We start from the raw sequence: 23,135 nt of genomic DNA, 5'->3' as shown, positions 1-23,135 counted from the left end.
TTAAAAGGAAACCCTAATGAGATTATAAAAGCCAACAAATTGACTTTTTCATACAGTACTTCCCTGGCACGCAATAAATCAAATATATAATGAGGTTCAATAAAATAATGGGTTTATTTACACTTGTTTTGCCTAGCATTGTGCTGCCGCCCAGCCCGGCCTCCAGGTCCTCTCACTAAGTGCTTGTCCCTGCAAGCAGGGCCCAGGAGCTGGACAGTACATCCCCGAGCCATTCTTGGCCTGACTGCCACAGACAAGTGTGGCTCTGATTTGGCAATTTCAGGTCTGACCCTAGCGTTCTAGTTCTGGAGGTGAAAGAGCACAGGCTGTGTACGGAGTGTGGTGACAGCCCAGGTGAGTCTAGCATTCACCCCTACTCTTGGTAAGATGGGGAGACTGTGGTTGGACGTAGTGGGTGGGAAGGTGTGCTTAACTCAGAGCTGGCTGGACCAAGACAGGAGAGAAAAGCCTCAGAGGTTTGATTTCAATGAGGTAAACTCCAGATACGGGTAGGCAGAGCAGGTGCAGAGTGAAGGCTCTGGGACATTCCATTTTATACCAGGAACAGTCCTACTGGCTCAAGTGCATCAGGTGGGTGGTAGAGAGGTAGATGGGAGATATCAGGTGAAGGGTAGATGGAGAGGAGCTATACAGCAAGGAGCTCCACATCAGCATTCTGAGCCTCTGGCCATTGGCCTACCTTCTCTCTAGGTGACCTTATTCAGAGGCTGGATGGATTTACAGGGTGTGTCTGCTGAGGTGGAAAGCTGAGGGCTCAAACTTTTATCTGCATGAGTTTATCTGCACAGGGAGCCTGGCCAGTGAGACAGACTGCATGAGCAGCAGTCGAAGGGAATGTTTTCAAGAGGGAAGATGTGAGATCCTGAGTGTATGCTTTGGCAATTGTGGAAACTGGTCCTTGGTCTGGATATCTAGAGAGCAGAGATTCAGCATTCTCTTTTTTTAACCAGCCAAACCTGTGGCATGTGGAAGTTTCTAGGCTAGGGGTCAAATCGGAGCTATAGTTGAGGTCTACGTCACAGCCACGGCAACACAGGATCCAAGCCACATCCGAAACCTTTGCTGCATTTTGCTGCAACAGTGGATCCTGAACCCACTGAGCAAGGCCAGGGATTGAACCCACATCTTCATGGTCACTTTGTTGGGTTTTTAACCCACTAAGCTACAACAGGAACCCCTTCTAAAAAGTACATGAAATATTACTTCTTAGGCTCACAGAGATCCACAGGGGAAAAATTAGTAGAGGGATACCACGACACAAAGACAGGGACTCTAGTCAGCAGAAATAGCATCATTTCTGTTCATACCAATCCACCAGAAAGGGAAGCCTCAGAAAAAATCAGTTTACAAGATTTCCTCAGTTCAAATCTATAAGCATTGATTGACCTGAGGACCTTCATTTATAAGACACTTTCATTCTTCTTTATCCTGCAAAGTTTATACACACTGTGAGGCTAGAACTAAGAAATTCTTCTACCCAGAATTCAGTCATTTTTTTTCTGCCCAACAAATTGCAAGGGTGTATGAAATGTTCCCTCTGTACACTTCTATGCTGGCAGTGGGAGGAAGGAGTTTGGTCAGAGGAGGTGGAGGGAAACTCCTTGCTCGCAGGAATCCAGGCGATGGCATCCAACACAAAGAAAGTTCTAGAATAATTAGAGGTTAACCTGGAGCACAGACTTCTGAATGCAAGAGGAATACTGGAAAGAAAAAGCATCCCTGTATCAGGGCTGCAGCACTTAGGAGAGGAGAGGCAAGTTCTCAAAAGTGCTGTGCAGGGAGAGTAGTCCTTCCCCCCCATCCCCTACCATGACTGTGGATTATGACGGAGAAGAGTGGGAGGAAATTCTCCCCTCCCCCATCCCCATCCTTCTCCAGGGAGTGGAACTGCCCCCCCTCCACTTTTGATAGGATGACTGCCCTTCCCTCTACTGCAAAGGGTGGGAGAGTGATGGAGCTGATGCACTAGCCCCAGACCCTAGAATCTCTGCCCCAGAGATGCATGCTGTGGCCAGGACTCTGGTCATGTCATTTGGCAGAGGTATGGATGCAGCCTACAAGGCATTGGAAGGGACACAGATAGATGAGTATATGGACCTGGCATACAAGAACCTTCATATGGTACCAAAAAGGCAAGTACAGAATGCTTTGACATTTTTTTCCTTTTTTTTTTTTTTTTTTTTTTTTTTTTTTTTTTTTTTAGGGCTGCACCTGCAGCATATAAAAGTTCCCAGGCTAGGGGTCGAATCAGAGCTGTAGCTGCTGGCCTACCCCACAGCCACAGCAAGGTGGGATCCAAGCTACATCTGAGACATACACCACAGCTCATGGCTATGCCAGATCCTTAACCCACTGAGCAAGGCCAGGGATTGAACCCACATCTTCATGGATCCTAGATGGGTTCGTTACCACTGAGCCATGACGGGAACTCCCTGATTTGACAACTTAAACGATGATGAGAATACTGAGAGGATCTTGATCAGAGAGATACAGGAAGCCCAGTAAAAAGAGGATACCCTCAGCTGTCAGAACCAGAGAGCCTTCTTGGAGGAGGTGATTGGAAGAGTTACAAAGAATTATTGCAACGTCCTGGTGCATCTTGATTCTGCACTCAAAAAACTCTCCAGTTGGCATTTTGAAGATGTTGTCTTGTTTGAGGGATGGGAGGGAAGGGCCTCCCATCTGGGAGGAGGGAGCAAAGAAAGAACATCATCTTGAGCCTGTAGTGCTCAGAGAGAGGCCCTGCCTGCCAAGCACAGGAGCTGTCCGTTTCAGCACCATAGCCAGCATTTCTGCCTTGTACCACTGCAACCGGAGGATGGGGTCTTAAGTCTCCCCTGCCCCAGGCCTACCACTTGCACTGTCAGGAAATCAAACTCCCCAACCCAGAGCCCCTACAACAACTTACTAGTGCATGCCACGTCCGGGGGGTCAAAATCCGCTCGGTAATAGCCAGTCCGGCAGGTGCAGATGGGAGATGCCTCCGAAGGGGATCGGCTGTTGGAGGGGCAGTGGGAACAGCCCTCAGCTTCTTGGCTGGCCTTGAACATCCCTGCAGGGCAGGCTGGAACACAAAAAGATCATCTTAGAATTCATGAAGGAGGAACATTCAGAGGCCCTTCCTTGGAACTGGCAAATGAAACATTCTACCCCTTAAAAAGGACACTGAGATAACCCCTTGCACAAAGTGAGCATTTCAGATTAAGAAAACCTGTACTTAACACTACCAAGTCTTCAAACATCCTTAGTGAAATGTACCTTCCAGGTACCAATGGCCTCTCTTCCTTTAAAAATATGAATAATGATTCTTCCCTTTCAGGTACCTCAAGAGATTTAATTGAGAAAATGAACCTAATGTGTAGCTCAGTGTCTGAGACATGAGTGCCCTATAAGTGGTTATTCCCTCCCTCTTCCACCTGGTTAACAGCCAGGGCCTCACTCTGAGCCAGTCACTGAAGGAATTTCACCCAGTCCAGACGCAAAGAGGTTCTGGTTGACAATCAACTGGACCCATAGTTCTTAAATGCCATTTTGCAAAAAACACATGAAGGACACTGTGAACTATGTTAACACTTGTTATGAATGATAGTAAGGGGCTGAAATTCATGAGTTATTCTTCAAGAAGAAATTAAAATGATTTCAAGGTTACTGGCTTAACAACATCATTCTCCCTTAATTGCATTTTGAAATGCTTCGGTGGGGTGGGGGGCATTTGCAAGCAGTGCACCAGGGAATGTGTCACGCACTTGGTGCTATTTATCATACACATGACAATGGAGAAGGCTGGAAATACCTGGAACACTCCTATGCCCACTAGAGCTGCCCTGAGAGATGAGGCATTTATTCTCATTTTTCCATGGGGTCAGCCCGAGAAGAGCTATGCCCCTTCTAGGCCATCCCTCAAACTTTTACCTTGCCTTGTCTACAGAGAATCTTGACTCCAGACGTCTGGTCTCCATCTTGCTGATACTTCTGAAAAAAAATGTCCCTGCCTGGCCTGTTTCCCTGAGGCCCTTCCTCACTATCTCAGCTCCTGACTCTTCTGGTCCCTGAGAAACCTGCTCTGGCTCATCCGCCTTTGAAACCAGGTAAAACTTACTGCATGGTCAGCTCACTTGGCTTCCTTATATACTTCACTAATTCATTCAACAAACATTTGCTGTGATCCTGCTGAGCACCTGATCCAGAGAATTTTGAGAACACAGCCTACACTCGAGGAGCTCTTAATCCAACGTAGTCATACAATTGCAGTACAGTGTAGAGAAGTACCACTATAAAGGTTTCTACTTATACAAAGCTCATCTTCCTAGACACACTGTTCCCTCCTGGAATGTGCAGAACACTCTTTAATAGTAGCAGTAGCCACCATCTGTTAGGATTCTTGTTAAGTGCTTTACATGAGTGAATCTATGGGGTAGCTGTTCTTAGCTCCACTTTGATAATGAGTAAATTGGGACACGGAGAGGTTAAAGAGTTGCCTGGGATCACACAATGGGAGAAATAATAGCGACACTATGCATATAAACTATATGAAAAATACCCACATCTTTTCTACCAAGACAAGAAGGAAGAACGGTTTCCTCTGCTGGGTAAGTTTTCTCACTCAGCAAAGGATCACTTGAAATGAAAGACAGGGTTTCAGTCACTCTGGAAGTGTCCTGGGGCAGTAGCTTGTCTTGAATAGGAGCCAGTTTTGGAAGTGGAATGTTCTGGAATGGCATACCTCAAGAGTGCTCCGTGGGGTCCCAGTCCTTCAGATTGTTAGCACCTGTTGCTTACAAAAGGGTTCTGTGGTCAGATATTTTGGAAATGTGATTTAAAAAGTTAATCTCATTTTTTAAATTACAGAATTTTTCAGAACTTCCAAAAATGGGATTAGGATGCCGGGGTTGTTCACTAAGAAGACCTATTTTGTAGGGCATCCTGGGATTCAAGCAGCATGGAAAACACTAGGGTAAATGTTATCTAGATCCCACAATCAGCTTCCTAAAGATTTCTGTTGCAACCTATGTAAAAACGGGCCATTTGCCACCCATTTCAACACATTCAAAAGAAACTTCTCAGTAGGAAGAAAAATTTATTAAAGGCTCAACAAATAAAACACCAAAAGGAAAACCCTGAATGCCACACCCAAAGAAAGTGTCCTAGACTTTGGCTTGCCGATCGGTCTTTCCAAGCCCACTCAGTAAAGTCTCTCCCTCCATTCCTTTCCTCCTCTCTCTCTTTCTTTCCATAGCTCTTCTTTATCGCCTGTGAGAAGCACCTGGCCCTTTTCTTTGTAAGTCACCCAGCCATGCCGGGCTCCAGTCCGTTCTAGAGCTGGAGATCACAGAGAAGTCCTAAGCCTGTGTTGCCCAAACCCAGCAGCAGCTCTTTCCCTGGAAGGTGGGGGAAGGGAATGTAGTGATTCTCATACATTCACTGGAGCCCTGCCACGTGTAATTTTCTTAATGTACCAGCCCAAGAGAAACAAGGTGTTTTCACTTTCTTTCCAGCACCTAAAAGCCTCCTTGCTTTACATTTAATAAGTTAACAGCATAAACAACCCTCCTGATAGCCCCAAGTAGTAGAGAGATTTAGAAAGTGCCTCCTTCGGAGCTTTCTGATGGAGGAAGACAGAACTGGGTATCTCTAGACTCTGACAGCCACAAAGGGAGGGGATGAAGGAGGGCAGGGCCAAGCTGCATTCAAAGACAGAGAAGCTCAGAGAAAGACTGGTCTGAAAGATCCTGGGAGGGGGTAGACTCCATCCTCCCCAGGGTGCTGAGCACTGAGCAGTGATCAAAGAGTCCTGGGTCTGACTCCTGGCTCAGCTGGTGCCTAGCTGGGTGTCCATGGACAAATTACTTTAAGCTTCAACTTACTCATGTGCCTAAAGGATCCATAAAAAAGAAATTCAACACTTCTCAGGACAACTCCCAGACGTCATAAAAATGTACTAAGTTCAAATATGAAAATATACCCAAGCTCAGTGAGTGTTAAATGATGTTAATTCCTCTCTACCGCCACTTACCCAGTCCCTTTTGAAAAATAAGCTTTTTTTGTGTGCAGAAACTTTTTAAATTCAGGGTTAGAATATAAGTCTAGAGTCCCAAAGTGGGTAAATACATTTTGGAACCAAATGGAAGAATGTTTTCCTGCACAGATTATTTCTGTTTTACATAATGGACGAATCATTATATCTGTAAAACATATCTTACCAATAATTACATAATGGATGAATGTCATTAATATTCAGATTTCATAAGTTAATATTTATTAAAATCTATGTCGAGGCATTCCTTAATTTATAAAGAAGCAATATTCCTAGGTTCATTTATTGAAGTGTCGGATTGTAAGCACACTTGGGCTATATTTTCTCATAGAACTAATGCTTTAAATAATGGTTTAAAGTGCCAGGCTAGGCCACAAAGCCTTTTTAACTCATCTTGTATCAGACACCACTAATAAGAAAGAGAAGTTAATAATATTGTTATTTTATTAGAAATTTAGCAGAGAAAACTAAATAAGAAAATTGTGCCACCCCCAGAGGAAAAGCAGCTGTAATTAGAGGTGATACATGGAGCTTCTGGGTAGGTTCTAACAAAGAATATTTAGACCAAGGGACGCAAAAGCAAGAGCCTCAGCCCAGAGAAGTCACCTGAGTATATAAAGCAGTTGGAAATAACAGTGGAGAATGGCAGGGGCTCTGGCAGCTTGGAGACCTCACACCTGCCTGAAGGCTCACAAAATAATAATTAAATACTGTGATCGCCTGAACAAGCACATAGCCATACTTTCAAGCAATTTAGAGGTGAATGACACAGTTATTTGCTTTAATATCATTAAAAAACTCAGAGACTATCTCTTGATTTAAAATCATGGTCTGCATTATCACTATAGTCATGACCCTCCATTCAGCAAATGTTTGTAGAAGATCTAGGTGAGCTTTGGCGCCTTGCTAGAAGAATGGAGCAAAGCACAAGGGGTGGGGGGTACAGACTTTGGGAAGGAGGGAGGCAGACAATGGAATGCTGGCTGATTCCCATAAGGCATCATCTGTGTTATATGCATGTGTACCCAGGGTTGGGGCAGGGTGGGGGAACAGGTAAGGTGGGACGTGCATCATTTGGAGGATCCTTCATTAGGAGACAAGGAGCAGAAGAAACATTTTCTGTGGCCACTAGGAAGTGAGAGTCAGGAGAGGCAAAGACAAAGCTGGAAGGGAAGAGGTAGAAGAACAGGAGAGGTGGGAAGGGAAATTAGGGCAGAGTGCCCAGCCCCATCTCAGCTGGACGGTTCCATGACTATTCCCAGAGATGGGTGGGAAAGAAGGAGCTGTAGGCACTTTGCCATGTGCTCCCATTAGACCTTTGTCTGCGGGACACCTGTGACTTGGAGGGTTGCACATTTCTGACACCAGCGAAGCCCAGATTGCTTTGTTTCCTTAAGAAAAGGGGGTTTACTTCCCTCCATGCAGGGGATCACAGTTCAGACAGGTGATACGTGGAACTTTCGGGTGGCAACCCCCCCCCCACACACACATACCACTTTCCCTGCCCCTGACTTTGGCAGATAGGTAGAGACAAGACACAGGTACCAGGTCCCTAAGTGTGTGTGTATTTTCCATTTCCTAAGCAAAACACGTAGCATTTCTCTCCCCCTTCAAGTGACAAGGGACTGGTACACGTGACCTCTAGCTGATACCCAGAAGGTCACCTTGAAACGCCCACCCAACTTCTCAGAGCCTCAGAGATGTAACAAATTACCTAGTGCTTACAATGCTCTCGAGAACCCCCACCCCTCCCATCCCCGCACGCAGCCTTCCAGTGACACTAAATCCATCACCTACAGTACTATTACTTTATAAAGAAACAGATTAAGTGTCTCATAAACAGTGCAGTGATTGAGATAATGGAAAGCGCCTCTCGTCCCCATCTGCAGCATCAGGTTATGAAGCATTTCCAAGCAGCCAGGAAGAGGAAATTAATAGAAGCAAGAGGGAATAACCACTTTTATGCAATTTCCTCAGGAGATAGTGGACCATCTAATCTTTATTGGAGCCCTTTAACCTGTCACTCAGCACTCACCAGAGCCTCTTTAGCTCTCACAATTTTTCTTGATATCCAAGGGAGATAAAATGGAAACCTCATAACATTATTTTATAATTTTTGTACGTGGAGGGTGTGTACATTACCTCTGCCCCTCCCCCTTCCACTGAGGGCTCACAAAACAACATTTTTATGCAGCAGGAATGTGGGAGAGCTTAACTATTCCTGGTGCATGGTCCAGGGGGTCACAGCTTCCCTGCAGGAAGGAAATCTCTCCTTGCATTTTAAATGCGCTGCTTCTCTCCACCACCGCCTTCTATCCTTGCTTTTTCTTTTTAATAATCTGATTACTTCTCCTGATCTAATTTTTTTCCCCCAAATGAGTTTGCAAAGGTTCATGCCAATGAATATTCATTCCTTGCTTAAGAACCTGGTGCCGCTTTCTCAAGGCAGGTGCAGCTCAGCAGCTGGCTCGGGAGGTGTGCCTACCTCATGGGGTGACAGCCAGAGGGGTGAGGTGCGTGCTCTTGGCTGGGAAGAAAGAGGTTCACAGTCCTGAGCTCACTGCCTCTCAACCTCCCCTTCATCTCCACACAATGCTTCTGCTCTGGACGACAGGCAAAGGAGCTGAGGGCTCTGGGCAGCTGCTGAGATGCCAGGGATAGGCGTGGTGGGCAGGGCGGGGCGGGGTGGGAATAAGAGCTTCCTGCCTGGCTTTCCAACAGCTCTGCCCATAGGTCTGTGGCCTCTCACTGAGCCAGGTATTTACAGTCAGGCCCGTGGCCCAGTGTCTCCCTCAAATTCACATTATGGGGGCCGACACCAGGGTTTCTTGACTCGGGAACTACAGGCTCGAAGCTCCCGGGAAAGAGACATGCTGGGCTTCCCTCCCTATGCTCATCAGCATTCTCTGCTTTTCCCAGGAACAGGTCTCCCTGAACAACCCCATGACATCCCAGTGGAACCCGGGGCCTTGTGAAACTTCCAGCTCCCCTCACACTCAGGGAAGTATGTTGAGAAACCTGACAGTGGAGAAGTAATTTCCAGGTTCGCATGCGTGCGTCCATCCTGGTATTGCACTAGTTTGAAAGTTCTCTGAAGGCTGGTGCTAGGTCTGGCCACCTTAGCACTTTCCTCTGCCTGGTACCGCACACGCCTTACGTGTAGACATATGCATTTCGTGGCTGGTTGAACTGAAAGTTCACAGAAGGCCTGCTTAGCGAGACCCAAAGATAAAAGCTGTGATTTGAAAAAATAACAACAATGATAATATGATGTTCATATTGCAGGGTAAGAGGTGACAAGCACTCTCACACAAAGTGTGGAGTCTTAAAGCTTTTCTGTATTAAGACCTTCAAGATGTCCAAAGCTTTGTTTCAACAATTCTACCTCTAAAGACTCATGCTAAAGAAAAAGCAAGGCCATGTGGAAAAAGATCTATGTTAATGGATGTTGACACCATTGTTATTTATAAGGCAGAGAAAGAAAGGAAGGAAGGAAAAAAGGAAAGAAGAAAAAAAAACTTAAAAGTCAAATAATAGGTTATTCATTAAATAAATTATGGAACATTCATATAATGTACTACTACACAGTCATTAAAATTATGTCATGTAACAACATTTTTTTGGAAAAAATTTTACAATAGATTTGAAACTATATAGAGTATGAACATCATTATACACATACATACACACACACATATGCACATATATACATATACACATTATATATATATATATATGTGTGTGTGTGTGTGTGTGTGCATATGTGTGTGTGTGTGTATATATGCACTGAAATAAACCATAAGCACCAAAATAAAAACCAAGCAGTGGTGGCATTACCGATGATGATTTTGTGCTTTTCTATAACTTCCCAATGTTTTGCATCGTGTATACAGGACTCCAGAAATCAAAGAAAATCTCAAGCACTACATTTTTAAATTTAGAGGAGGACATAAAAGCATGGATGCCACCTCCAACCCTGAGGTGCTGAGATGAGCAGGGCAGGTCAGAGTGGGCTGCTTACATCAGAGGTGGAGACGCCCTGCTCCAGAGGTCTTTGGAGGAAGGGAAGAGTAAAGGGGAGCTGGGAAGGCTACCGGGAGATGGGGGAACATGTACAGGCCTTGAAGGACAGACTGGTAAAAGTTGATGCAGAAAGGGGAGGGTGAGGCAAGTGGAAAAGAGTGCCCTAAACCTCAGAGAGGGAAAGCAGGACCCACGATGGCCTGGGGGACCTGTGGGGAGTTATAGAGGCTTCCAGGAACACGCAGCATCCATGGGGCCACGGCAGGAGATGAGCCGGGGCATTAACGTCTATGATGACCTGCACACATGAGGCCAGGTGGGTCTCCAGTCCCTTCCTCCACGGGGCCTGGTGCCAGCTGTAATGGCTGTGCAGAGGGAACACTTAGCTGTGTCATACACTCATATCACTCTTGGTGACACTTGCTGAAATTGATGAATGCTGCAGGCACCATGACACAGATGAGACTAACTTCCAGTGCTATTAGGCTGCTCACGCTGCAGCAGCAGCAGGAAGCCCAGAAGACATCAATCAGCGTGAAAGTCGTTAAAGATGTGGGGTCAGGGTCAGGGGCGTTTTGCTGTGGTGAAATGGGGAGATCGCTGGTCAGGATGGAAGGATGACAGACAAAAGGGCGGTGTCCCACGGGGGAGGGGCAGACACTTAGGTCCTTGTCACTGATTACAGCTTATCCCTAGGCAACAGCCGGGCACAGCACAGCCTAGGCCAGATTCAGGGAGAGAGGCTGGGCTGGGCCTCGGAACCCCTCAGCAGGAAGTTCAAGGCTGCATCCTGCAAGTGTGGTCCAAGGTCATTGTGGTTGGAGAGCACAGAGCAGACCCAGGGATTTTCTAATGACCTAGGACAGTGATTCTCAAACTGTGGCCTCCAGACCAGCAGCAGCCGCATCACCCTGTGAAACTGCAGAAATGCAAAGTCTCAGACCCACTCCAAACCCACTGAACCAGAAATTCTGGGTAAGGGCAGTGATCCGAGTGTTAACAAGCCCTCCAGGAGATTCTCAGGCAGCTCTGATTTGAGAACTGCTGCTCTAGACCAGCTGGGAGAGTGGAAACATAAAGGCCATCATGGCCTCGAGGTCTGTGAAATTTGCCACCTCATGATTGTGTGATCTTATGCTGAGTTACTCAACCCCCAACCTCGGCACCTTCTTCTAGAAAAAGGGGTGCTAGGGTAACTTCCTTCTCATAGTCTTGTGAAGATCAGTGTAATATATGCAGACTTTCTGGAAGTAGCATCTCCTCAATAATTAGCAACTGGATGTTTTCTGCAAGGAGCCAGGCTGCAGATTTGCACCCATCATTCATTGTAAAGTATTTAAACTGGTCATTCAATATATACCTGGAAGTCACTGATGGATGTAACATTTGGGGGGAAAAATCAGATTCTTATTTCTGAAAGATCATACTGGCTGCTGGGAAGAGAATAAACTGGAGGAGAGGAGAGGGTTGGGGGTGACGCAGAGCCCAGAAAGAGGGATAAACATCAGGAGGGGATAGGAGCAGAGTCAAGAGTCCTTTAGAAGAGGATGATCTGGCCGTTGATTGGGGATCACTCATTCACTCCACAGGATATGGGGAACCCCTTAGGGGTGCCAGGCTCTGGGCAGGTGACTGGTTGTCTGGTTTGTACTGATGCCAGAAAGCCTACCCCCCATACTTCATCCATGAGGGCCAGGCATTTTCCTCTTCCTTGAGTTCTCTTCTAAACCCTATACCCTGGCAGTGGGTTCACTGTCCCTATATCTTTGAGGGCATTGAGAGTGACATTAGAAAAGGGAGGAGCGGGGGAGGTACGGTGGGAGCTCCTCCTGGAATTGGCTGGGTCTGCTCTCCAAGTCTGTCTCCTAACAGGGCTGGAGGAGCCCACATACCCAGAAGGATCCTTCAGACTCCGGGAATCCTTTAAGACTTTACAATGGGGTGGGAAGGGGCCTCTAGTCAGGGATCCAGCCTCCATCTACTCGATGTCACTGGACCCAGAAGGAGCAGTGCTACCTGAGCGCCTTCCCAACAGGCCACCTGGACCACCAGCGGTTTCTGGGAGCCCCATGAAGCCACTTCCTAAGCTTTAGCCCAACAGAACCCTTTCCCTTTTCTGTGCATGTCTCATTCATCCAACAAGCATTTGGGAAGTGCTCTGAGTTAGGTATAAGACAATCATTTTCTTTATATTGGGAAGGAAGAGGGCTATTGCTGAGGAGTGAGGGCCAACATGCAGGGAATCAGAAGGGGAGGGGGTGCCTAGAAGAGCCTGCAAACCAGAGTAGCAAGTGACCAGTGGGGATAAAGTTTGTATATGTGGGGCTCCAGGGCCAGAGCAAGGCCTTTTGAAGAGCCCACGTCACGGCCAGTTGGTGAAGGAGGTGGGTGAGCCCATGCTGGGTCGGGAGTGGGGGAAGGTCTGTCCTCGAGAGAAGTATCCCACCAGCAGCAGGACAGGCTTCCCATTTCCCTCTTCACCAGAGAGATGCTTCTCAGGGACCCTGGGACTCAACAAAGAGGAAGTGAGAGGCAGATCACTTCGGCTGCTCCAAAGGGCCCCAAGGTCCTCTATCCTGATCTAGCCCATTGGGCCAGCAGGGCTGCCAGGCATAGGCTTCTACTGCTCTGCCAGGGGAAGGGGAGGGCAGGGAATCCCCAGCTGTCCCCTCCCCAGGCCCCAACTCCACCCACGTCAGAGCCTGGCTGCCAGTGTTCTAAAAACACCATCAATCTGGTAGCTCTGGGCAGCAGGCAAGGGGGACATATGCTCGCAGTCAGCCTGCTTCCCATATTTTCGAACTGAAGTGTTTACCCTTTGAGAAAAAAAAAAAAAAAAACCTTATTTTTAAGTACTCCCCTGATAAAGACCTTGATGGATTCCCTTAAAAAAGAATTTATAACCAAGTCTTTGAGATAAATGAAGGTGACTTCTTGCTGTGTTTCTCAAGGCTGAACAATGATGAGAAGCCACCCAGGGCTCCTGGCCCTTTCCCATGGCCGGGGCAGGGGCTGGCCACCTGCAGGCACACAGATAGCCAGGTCTGGCGAGTCTCCACGCCCAGAAAAAGCACTCATGTCCTCTGCTTTCTCTGCTTTTCACAGAGCCAATGTGAAAAAACCAAAAACAACCATGTTCAGATGCATGACACAAATCTCATTTCCTCTCCAAAACCTGACAAGGCAAATAGTATTCTTATCTTAGGCCAGGTTGTTACTGTTTCCCCTTTTCCAAGCTTCCTCACTCCAGGGCTTTTTCGAGTCCACAAATCACTTGTAGTCAGAGTGGAAAAAGACTCTAGAAATACCCTAGAACAGGGTTAGCCAGTATAGCAATGCTCACCACCTCCCACGCCGCCCATGGCAGACATAGCAAATCAATCACAGCACTCATTGCCACTCAGCCCAGACCAGCGCTCAGAATCCTTAACACAACGCCCCAGGAAGCTGCTACCCACAGATCAAAGTTGGCACCTCCCAGATCATTGATGGGGAAACTAAGGCCCAGAGAAGGCAACGGATAACTGGGCCAGAGGGGCATGGTCTGCGGGGGAACCAGAACAAGCCATAGAGTCCACTACGCCTGCCTCATCAGGACGAGACAGCTGCAGCCCTGGGGTGGGGGTGGGGCAGTGCTCATCCCCATCCCTGCCCCTGCCTGTTTCAACTCCTTCTCCTTTTCATCTTTGAGGTCAGCCCCACAGCACAGCCTCCTCTCCAGCTGGGATGCTAGGGCACCTAATTATTCTCTCTGTGTGCATCCGGGGAAGAGCTGCATTATGTTTAAGTAAGTGTAGCTAAGAGGTGCCGCATCTCAAGAGAAGGTCAAGTGCTGCATATGTATAATATAAGATTAAGATTTTCCTCTTCTCTGGTGTACTTGATAAAATAATTTTGCTGTGACCTTTATAGAAACCCAGGAGTGGAAATGGGCCCAGTAGAATTTCCAGCTTCTCCCCAGGTCACAAAGTCATAAACACCAGAAATCTATCACACTGCTACACATCACTCAAGTGGGACAAGTGAGCTAAATAAATGATTTTCATTTTTCCATAATGACAGAGCAAAAGCACCGAGGCTGAAATTCTCAAGCTGGATTACCAGGCCTGTCTTGATGGAAGGACAGGAATCCACCCCCCAGCCCCCCGAGGCTTCCCTGGCCTGGTCTGGTGGCACCAAGAGTATGTCCTAGGCCTCCTGTAGAATGTCCAAGAACTGGACCTGTCCAAGGTCCCAGAGCAGGTCAGTCAGGCCTGACTGGCTCTGTCACACTCTGGCCAGGAGGGTGCGCTGGGCCCGGTCTCAGCTCTTAAATTGCAGTGACAGTGGGTATACCACATGGCAAGTCCACGAGTCACCTCTGAAAAAGGGAAGTGGCTGTGAGTAATAATTAACATTGTAATAATAAGGTTATTTCGGTCCCAGAAGATTCTCCAAGCAGGAGCGAACATGACATTTATCCAAAAGGCTGAAGGCAGAGAGATTCGGCAGAATAGGTGTTGACCCCTGACCTTTGCTCAGGAACCTCACCAAATCTGAAGTAGCCTCTGACCAGGGAAATGGGGCCCACGGATTCTGGAATAAGGAGGATGCCAGCCAAGGCACTGGACCTCTGGAGGCCAGGGTGTGGCCCAGTGGCTGTTATAAATCAGAACAGTTGGAAGAGGGCTCCCCCAGCGGGAGGGGCAGAAAAAGGGTGAAGAGTTGTGTTCTCTTCAAGTGTCCATTTATTCCCAGGGGCTGAGAGGTCACTGCCAGAGTGCCCTGCATCCTCCCTGTTTGCAGTTCCAGCAAGTACATTAGCATCACCAACTGCCTTCAGGTTTGTCAGTGAAACACGACGAAGGGGGAAGCCTGCAGCCATGATCAGATGTGTGAAGGGTACACTGAGCACTGAGTCTAAGGGTACACTTAGATCTCAGGGCACAGCCAGGGGAAGCCAAGAGAGCTGGTCCTCTGACAGCATCACAAGAAAGTGGGAGGGCCCAGGGAAGGAGCAGCAGGGAGGACCAGGAAGGAGGAGAGGGGAGAGTGGGGGCAGGCCCCACTGAGCCATTTGGGACAGCAGACTGGTTTCCTTCCCCAAGGACCACAGGAGCCCAGCTGGACAGGAGGCCAGTACCTGGCCCCTCTGCTGCAGAGGAAGGGGCCTGCTCTTACTTGCCCACCCTCTGCCTGCCAGCCTTTGGGACAAAAGGCCTATTATGAGATACCAGCCTGTCCTGCAGAGCACAGTCCAGGAGTGATACTGGGCGCTCTCCTCCCATCCCCGGTACCCTTCTAAGGCAAGGTCTGTGGGTCCTCAAGCTGAACTCCACTGGCTGAAATTGGCTACAAAGTTACATCAGTGTTAATAGTAATACTATTAACAATACCAGTAATCAGTATTTTAATAGCATTTATTTAAGGCCAGGTATGCAGTTGTTCAGCATGACCTCATTTCATACTCATAAGTGTGAGTCTCTTAAGACATATGCTATTATTAGTCCCATTTTGCACATCAGGAAACTGAGGCTTTAACAGGGTCAGCAGCTTGTCCCAGGCCCCACAGCCAGTGGTGAGGCCAGGAACTGAACATGAGCTGCCTGACTCCAGAGACATGACAGCTCATTGATTGGAATGCTTTCAAATCAAGCAAATGTTCTTGCCATCAACAAAAACTAGTGCGTATCATGTTAAATACAAACTATACAAATGTGACCTCATGGAGAAAAAGTACCAGCTTCTCAGTTACAGGAGCCAAGCTCTATCATCTTTTTGAGGCTCAGTTTCCTCATCTGTAAAAATGGAAGAGCACTGGTCCCTATTTCATACAGTTGTTTTGGTCATTGAATGAGACCATGAATATAAAATGTTTGGTATAGTACCTAGCATGTAATAACTACTCAGTTAAAAGTCACTATTAATATTTTTTTTCAGGGCCGCGCCTGTGGCATATGGAGGTTTCCACACTAGAGGTCGAATGGGAGCTGTGGCTGCCAGCCTACAAATTCAGGATCCAAGCCATGTCTGCAACCTACACCACAGTGGATCCTCAACCCACTGAGCGAGTGGGTTGAGGACACAAACTTGTGTCTTCATGCATGCTAATCAGATTCATTTCCACAGAGCCACGAGAGGAACTCCTGAAAAGTCACTATTAATATAATTCTAGTATAAAATTATAATGTGTCATCACCTTGCTAATATTTTATATTTTTTCAAGGCAACATTTGTCCCATCACAGGGAACATTCCCATCAAGGGTTAATAATGCATGGGCCTTGGCTTGAATTGCTATAATAAAAAGAAGCATATGTGGCATCTGGGCAGTGACTGTCAAGATAGAAAGCTAGCTCTTCTTCCCTCATTCTTCATTCTTGCTGGCTGCAGAGTAGACATGATGGTTGAAACTCACGCAGCCATCCGGGGCTAAGAGGTACTACTAAGGACATCAGAGCAACACGTTTGAATACACCTGGGTCTCTAATACCAGGCCATGGAGTACCCTACCAGCCTGGATCTATTCTACATGATGGGAAACAAATCTCTGTATCTGAAAAACCAAATTACCTTACCTGTTTTCTTTCTCATAGACAAATGTAATCCAAACATACCATTTCCTTCAATGAAACTTTGGAAGAATAAGAATCACTCCCATTTCACTGGCAATGACATTGAGGCTCAGAGAGGTAAAACAACTTGCCTGATATTTCACAGCTAGTCTGTGGTGGGGCAGAATTCAAACCAGGGATGCCTGGCTTCAAAGTTGATGCCCTTCCCAATTATCCACCAAGGTAACTTATTCGTGGGGGTGGCAGCATTCTGTATCTGCAAGCATGAGCTCAGAGGCTTGAAAATGACATGTTCAAGTGCCCATGAGTTCAGATGAGATGCTTGGGAAAGGGACAAGATGTATTGCTTTTCTTCTCACTGAAGGCATCTTGCCCTACTTTCCCTGCCTCTAGAGGGAGGTGGAAAAACCCAGCTAAGGTCTACGTCAGTCTATGTCGAATGCTGGCTCTGAGCCCTCTGAGTCCCTGCCTGCCTGGATTCCTGACCAGATGCAAAAAAGGTGACGTAGGCATGTGGTTTGTTGGGCATTGTGCAGACACCGACACTGAAAGGCAAATTCACCCTCCCCGTGGCATCGGGTGGGCAGAGGGAAATGAAGGGAGCGTTAATGAAGGGACTGGCTGATTTTCCAGAGGATGAGCAGGCAGCTCAGCAGCAGGTTAGGGGGAAGGGCGTGGTGAGCATTCACTGGCACTACCTACTCCTACCTCTAGTGGGCGCCAACTTCCTAGAACATAAGTGGTTTGCTATGGACAGGACATATAAGGCACCTAGAATTATTGTTTACTACAACCCAGTTCAAAGACACCAAAGGAGACTTTCACCCTTATGCCCACTCCTGGATAACTTCAGGATGGAATAGAAGTACAGAAGCAGCTGGCCTGCTGTCCACCAGCATCAGGGGCACAGAACAGTGAGTGCCAAGGAAACTGCATGCATTGAAGGCTGGATTTCACCATCATCAGGCTAATAATCATTATAATCCTATGAAACTTCATTACTGAATTCCCCCTTTACCATTTCAAGACGTAACACTCATTTGTTAATAACCAAGATAAAGGGCCATAAAACAATATTGCTCCATGTAACACGTCTTTCTCCTTGCTCTCAATAAGATTCTCGAATGTCATCAGAGGAATGTAAGCGCTTCACCAAGATGTGTCAATTATTTCAAGATGACAGATATTCGATTCCCAAATTCATCAGTGGGGGCTGAAAATGTATTGGTTCATCAAGCAAAGCACATTTCTGGAAGTGCTCTCACCATTTGGGAATCAGATAATCATTGCAATACCAACACCTTGACTTTCTAATGGAGTTTTTTCAAGGAGCTAAAGGGCTTCAACACATTCCCCACCAACCCACTCTCAAATTCATCTTCTTTGTAGGCTTCTGAAATAGTGAAAGCCCTGGTTTTATTCCTCCCAGTTTGCAGAAGAAAGAAACTCCAATTCTCAACTCAGAAGCTGAGTGACTTACATAAACAGGGCATATTGGAGGCAAAGGAAAGACAGGCAGCAGTTCTTTCACTTTGGGGCTCCAATCACTTGACTACACAGTTTGAGAAACATCACTCCTCAGATCCAGGCCCTGACCCGGCTGCTGAAGATACAGAGCAGAGTAAGCTAGAGTCCCCATTCTCAAGGAACGGTAGCCTAATGAAAGAACAAAATGCTAAGAGTGGTTATAAAATAGCATGATTAATGGAAAAAGAGAAGCATATATAGAAGTGGGGAGATAAGAGGCAATCCCCTCTCAATGTTAGCTGGAAGAGACAGGAGGGCTTTGGAGAAGATGAAAGCCAATCTGGGTTTTGATGCATGAATAGGAGTTTACTAGGTTGATAAAATTAAGGAAGGCATTCAGGCAAAGGCAATGGCATGTGCACAGGTATGATGGTGGGGAAAGAGTCAAGGATGTTTAGTAGCTTGCTAGTGTCCTTGTTGCAGGCCCATCACCAACCTAATGAATGAGAAGACTTTGTCTTCATGGGGAGAGAGATCAGTTGTTCCAGATAGGCTGGGATTTGTCTTGGGCGGGGAGAGAAGGTTGCCCTGAGTCTTGAAATAAGTAGGAATAATAGCTATGTTTCGGGACACCCCACCCTCATCCTCCAATACTTAGTCTCTCTTGATAAATGCCTGCCTGTTCCTCACTGCCTTCTTGTCCCGCCTCCTTCCAACCTAACAGAGCTAATCAAAGAACCTCTTGGACCTGGCTGACTCTGGCTAGTGGGGTATGGGTGTCTCAGCCCTGAACGGGGCTGCCCAGACTTGCTAATCCTGAGACAAGCACCTTTCTAATGCCCAGAACCCACCTGTCTGCATTCTCAGGGCCTTCTCTTGTCCAGAACAGAAAAACAAAAGGGCAAAAGGGCCCTTCTGAGGAAGGAGAATTAGTAGGTGCAGTGGACTGAATGTCCCCACGCCCTTCCCTGTCAAATTCATATGCTGAAGACCTAACCCCCGATGCAATGAGAACTTGGAGGTCGGGCCTTTGGAAGGTAATGGGGATTGAACTAGGTCATGAGAGTGAGGCCCCCTTCATGTCTCTGTCTCTCTCTGTCTCTGTCTCTCTGCCAGCAACAAAGACAGGGCAAGTGAGGACTTAGCGGGAAAAAGGCCCACAAGCCAGAAAGCAGGTGCTCACCAGATCCTGAATCTGCCGGCACCTTGATCTTGGACTTCCCAGCCTCCAGAACTGGGAGTAACACATGTCTGTGGTTTAAGGTCCTGGATCTGTGGCATGGCATTATAGCAGTCCCTGCTCAGACAGCAGGAAGTGCCTCCCTTCTCTCCCAGGCCCTGGCCTTTCCTCCAGGCGCAGGCTGATTCCTGTCTCCTATGGAGGCCTCCTCTCTGCTCCAAATCAGTCTCCCCTCCCATCCTTCCCAGGCAGGGCCCAGTGTGGATTTATGATTTAATTTGTGTGTATGGCACTAAGGAATGATTTCTGGGCTGGTCACTTAAGAAATGATTAAAGACTGTCATTTCGAACCCACAGCACTCCCTGGGGAAGGGGAAGTGGCGTGAGTCAGAAGGAGGTGTCAGTAAAGTGCTGAGATGGACTTGTGACAGGGGAGGCCAGTGGCCCCAGGGAGAAGGAGGCAGGAGGGCGGGGGCCCAGATGCCTCGTTTCTGTTTCTGCAGTTTCTGCATTTCTGCTGTTGCGGGGGTGGGGGGGAGGATGTGCTGGGAAGCCCTGGACCATGCGCATAGGACCAGGTGAGCTCAGTCCCCCATCAGATACTCCTGATGCGATCTTGGTCCCAACCAGCAGATGCCATCCGAGGCAGGTGCAGCCCAAGCTCCCCTCCTCCTCAGCATCTTTACAACCTTGGAGCAATAAACCTGGGCCTAAAGGTGCCTGAGCGTGAAAGAAGAAAACAACTCATGAAGGTCTCCATCCTCCAGAAGCTTTCTGTGCACTGACACAAACCGGAAACCCGCATGCAGGAACTCTAAATCACCCTGACGTTTCTTCCTAGCGAACGGCCAAACGTCACACTGTACCAATTTATGAGGTGGGGCTGTAAAGTTCTGAGAGCAGGTAATAAGCTTGGGAAGACGCATTCCACTTCCCTCGAGGAATTCCTCAAAGTCAGGGCTGTTCTCAGCACCTCCTTGGGTTCATCAACCCGGCCAGCCACTTGAAAACACAACTGAGCCCTGGCCCCACTGCTCATGGCTGCACATTCAACATGGGGCCCAGGATGCCACAGGAGGAGGGAAAGGGCCAGCAAAATTCACCAAGTGTTGACCCTGAACCCCGAGGTTCCAGAACCTGTTCCTAAACTCTTGCTGCCTGTGAGATCATGGGCAAAACCCACTGTCGCTTCTCTGGGCCTCAGTGGCCTCATCTGTGAAATGGGGACATAGGGGATAAAAACAGCTCCTCATCTTTGCTGTTGATTAGCGAGGCTTGATTTCATGTGAATTACAGCTTCCCACAGCTGCTAACCTGAGCCTTTGGAACATTCATCACGGTAAATGCCTTTGATTTTCGTAAGCTCTTTGTATTCTGAATAGCAAAAAACAGCTCGGAGGGCACGTTCTCATTCATGTTTTACAGCATCTCTCAGCAGAAAGTGACAGGGACAAAGAGGTCTCTGGGGAGGAAAGGGAGGAATCTCAGGCCAGCTCTGTAGCTGATGAGTGAGTCTCCTCTCCGGACTGCACTGACCCCTTTGGTGAATGCAATGGTTAAAATGGATTCAGTGACCCACCGATTATTAAGCCGGGGTCCCACATGATATGAAAGCAAGCAAGCAGCAGCCTCAGCCACAAGGAACTCATGCAAACCCTGATCTGGAGGACTTCTCCCATTTCTATGCAGCGAAATCCAACCCCAAGCACGGTTGCTCCCGGCTGTACCCGTGGGTCAGCTAGGGGCAACCAGAAATTAAAGGCCGTGCTCACCCAGCATGTCGAAGGCGAGGTGGAGACTCAGCTCATCTGGATTCAGGCCTCCTCGAGAGATTTTCCCATTAGTCTGCAGGGCTTCTCCATCAATAATGATACCAACCGTAATGAAGATAAATATTTTGCAATGAACTGTCGCTTTTTCACATGGGAAAAAGCTATTCAAATTAAAGGCATTTTGCACTCTCCCTTTCCCTCTCTCTCCTTCCATTTTCTTGGCGTATCTCTGAGCCCAAAAAACAAACAAACAAACAAACAAACAAAAAAACAAAAACAAAAACAGAGAGAGAGAGAGAGAGAGAAGAAGAAAGAATATCTATTCCTGAAAAGGGAGAGAGAGGACCATCCAGCACAGATTTTACTCATCACCTAGACTCGCTATTTCACAGTTCTGCTGCCACAAATACGACCCTATGTGGGTGTTCATTGAATTGCCATCATCACCTGCTCCTCAGAGGTGAGGGGGCCCCAGGATGGGACTGGGGACCCTGGAGACCAGGGCTGCAAGGACTGCTCCGGTCTTCCTAGGAAGCAAGGGAAGGAGCCAGGAGGACAGACGTGATGGACACACTTGGCCTTTATCATCATTATTATTTTTCAATGCACCGTCTTTAATTAAACTGACCCATGTAGCGCTAACGTGCCTGCTACATACAATTATAAGCTCCAATTAAAGAAATAGGAGAACAGCATGGGGAAGCCTCATCACCAGCTGTGCCCTTCCCCAAGCTCCGGAGAAGATGCTCCTTGTGATGAAAATGAACCCCACTCCCATCCCGCACTCACTTTCAGCCCTCGTTCTACCGGGATCAGAACCTTGGTTTCTTCCTCTCTTCTGTATTTGCAACCCCTGTCTCTGGGACTCATCCTGTGGATTGCCCACAAGCAGATGTCCCATCGTCTGGTACCTCCCTAACCCCCCTTCCCTTTGCCCACGTCACTTGTCACCACATCCTGTCATCTCTACATTCCGAGCTATTGTCAAATCTCCCAATTTCTGTCGCTACCGTGGTTCAGGCCCTTGTCTTGTCATGAGCTCCCTGATTCTCCCAGGCTGCTGCTTGCCTCCCCTGTACACCTGCCAGAGAAAGCTTCCAGTACCAGGCATCCGAATTGATGCCACTTTCCAGTCTAAAACCTCCGAGGGCACCTCTAACTTGGCAATAATGTCCTGTGCCTGGTGGTGGCTTTTCCACAGCCCCCCAAGATCAGTGGCCCTGCTTACTCTTCTAGGGATGGGGGCTGCTGGAGGAGCCCCCATCCCTGTGTCAGAGCTGCTCAGGGCCTCCTCCTCCTGAAAGCACCATATCCTCTGCCCTTGTTTAGACTTCTGTGTGCCCATCCCAGGTGTGATGGTTCACCTGCCCTCCTCTTTCACCGAGCTGCTCCCAATACTCTGTGTATCTTGGCCTGTCGCCACCTAAACAGCACTCACATACTCGTGCTGAATGGACAAAAACGTGGGTATAGGCAAGACAAACTTTAAAGAACTCAGACTATTTTTTTTACTTTTTCCTGCTACATGACTTTCTACCTTCCAAGGCATTGCTAACACGAACCCCACTTTCTGCAGGTTATTCTCACCCATCCCTGTACCTGAAACATTCCCGTTCCCTCCAGCTTAGCTCACATGCCACCCTATCCATGACAGGGCCCCTCATTTCCTAGCTGACATGAACATCTCCTCCCACAAGGCCTCCTTAGCATCATCTGTGCATGCGCGTCCTGTCTGTCTTGTGTTATAGTGCAGGATATGAAGTCAGGGGCTCCAGGGATCCCAGGGAGGGATCCCAGCCCCATCTCCTACCAGCTGTGTGACCACAGCCAAGTCACTACCTCTCTAAGGCCCGGGCTCCCCATTTGTAAATTAAAAAGAATAATAGTTCCTACCTGCTAGAATAATAATAGTATATAATGATAGTGCATAACAATAATGGTACCTACTTGTACTGTTAGCCAGTAAATGTGATGATCCATGTAGAATGGTTTGTGTTCTAAGCAATCAAAAGAGTTAGCTCATCACCATCTTCCTCCTCACTGCCACCACCATCACAACCATCATTTGGTCTCTCTCACTAAACA

The 23,135-nt window shown here is 47.6% G+C and overlaps 1 protein-coding gene across 1 annotated transcript in view; it reads right to left on the bottom strand.

Annotated features, from left to right (window-relative positions):
- EPHB1 (EPH receptor B1) overlaps window positions 1-23,135 on the bottom strand; it is a 446,863-nt gene that overhangs the window by 153,333 nt on the left and 270,395 nt on the right. The window contains exon 4 of the mRNA XM_021069481.1: window positions 2,930-3,085. Coding sequence (XP_020925140.1) covers window positions 2,930-3,085 — 156 coding nt within the window. The remainder of the gene's footprint in view (window positions 1-2,929; window positions 3,086-23,135) is intronic.

Source organism: Sus scrofa, chromosome 13, assembly GCF_000003025.6.
Source record: "Sus scrofa isolate TJ Tabasco breed Duroc chromosome 13, Sscrofa11.1, whole genome shotgun sequence".
NCBI lineage: Eukaryota > Metazoa > Chordata > Mammalia > Artiodactyla > Suidae > Sus > Sus scrofa.
This window is presented reverse-complemented; position numbering and strand designations above follow the sequence as displayed.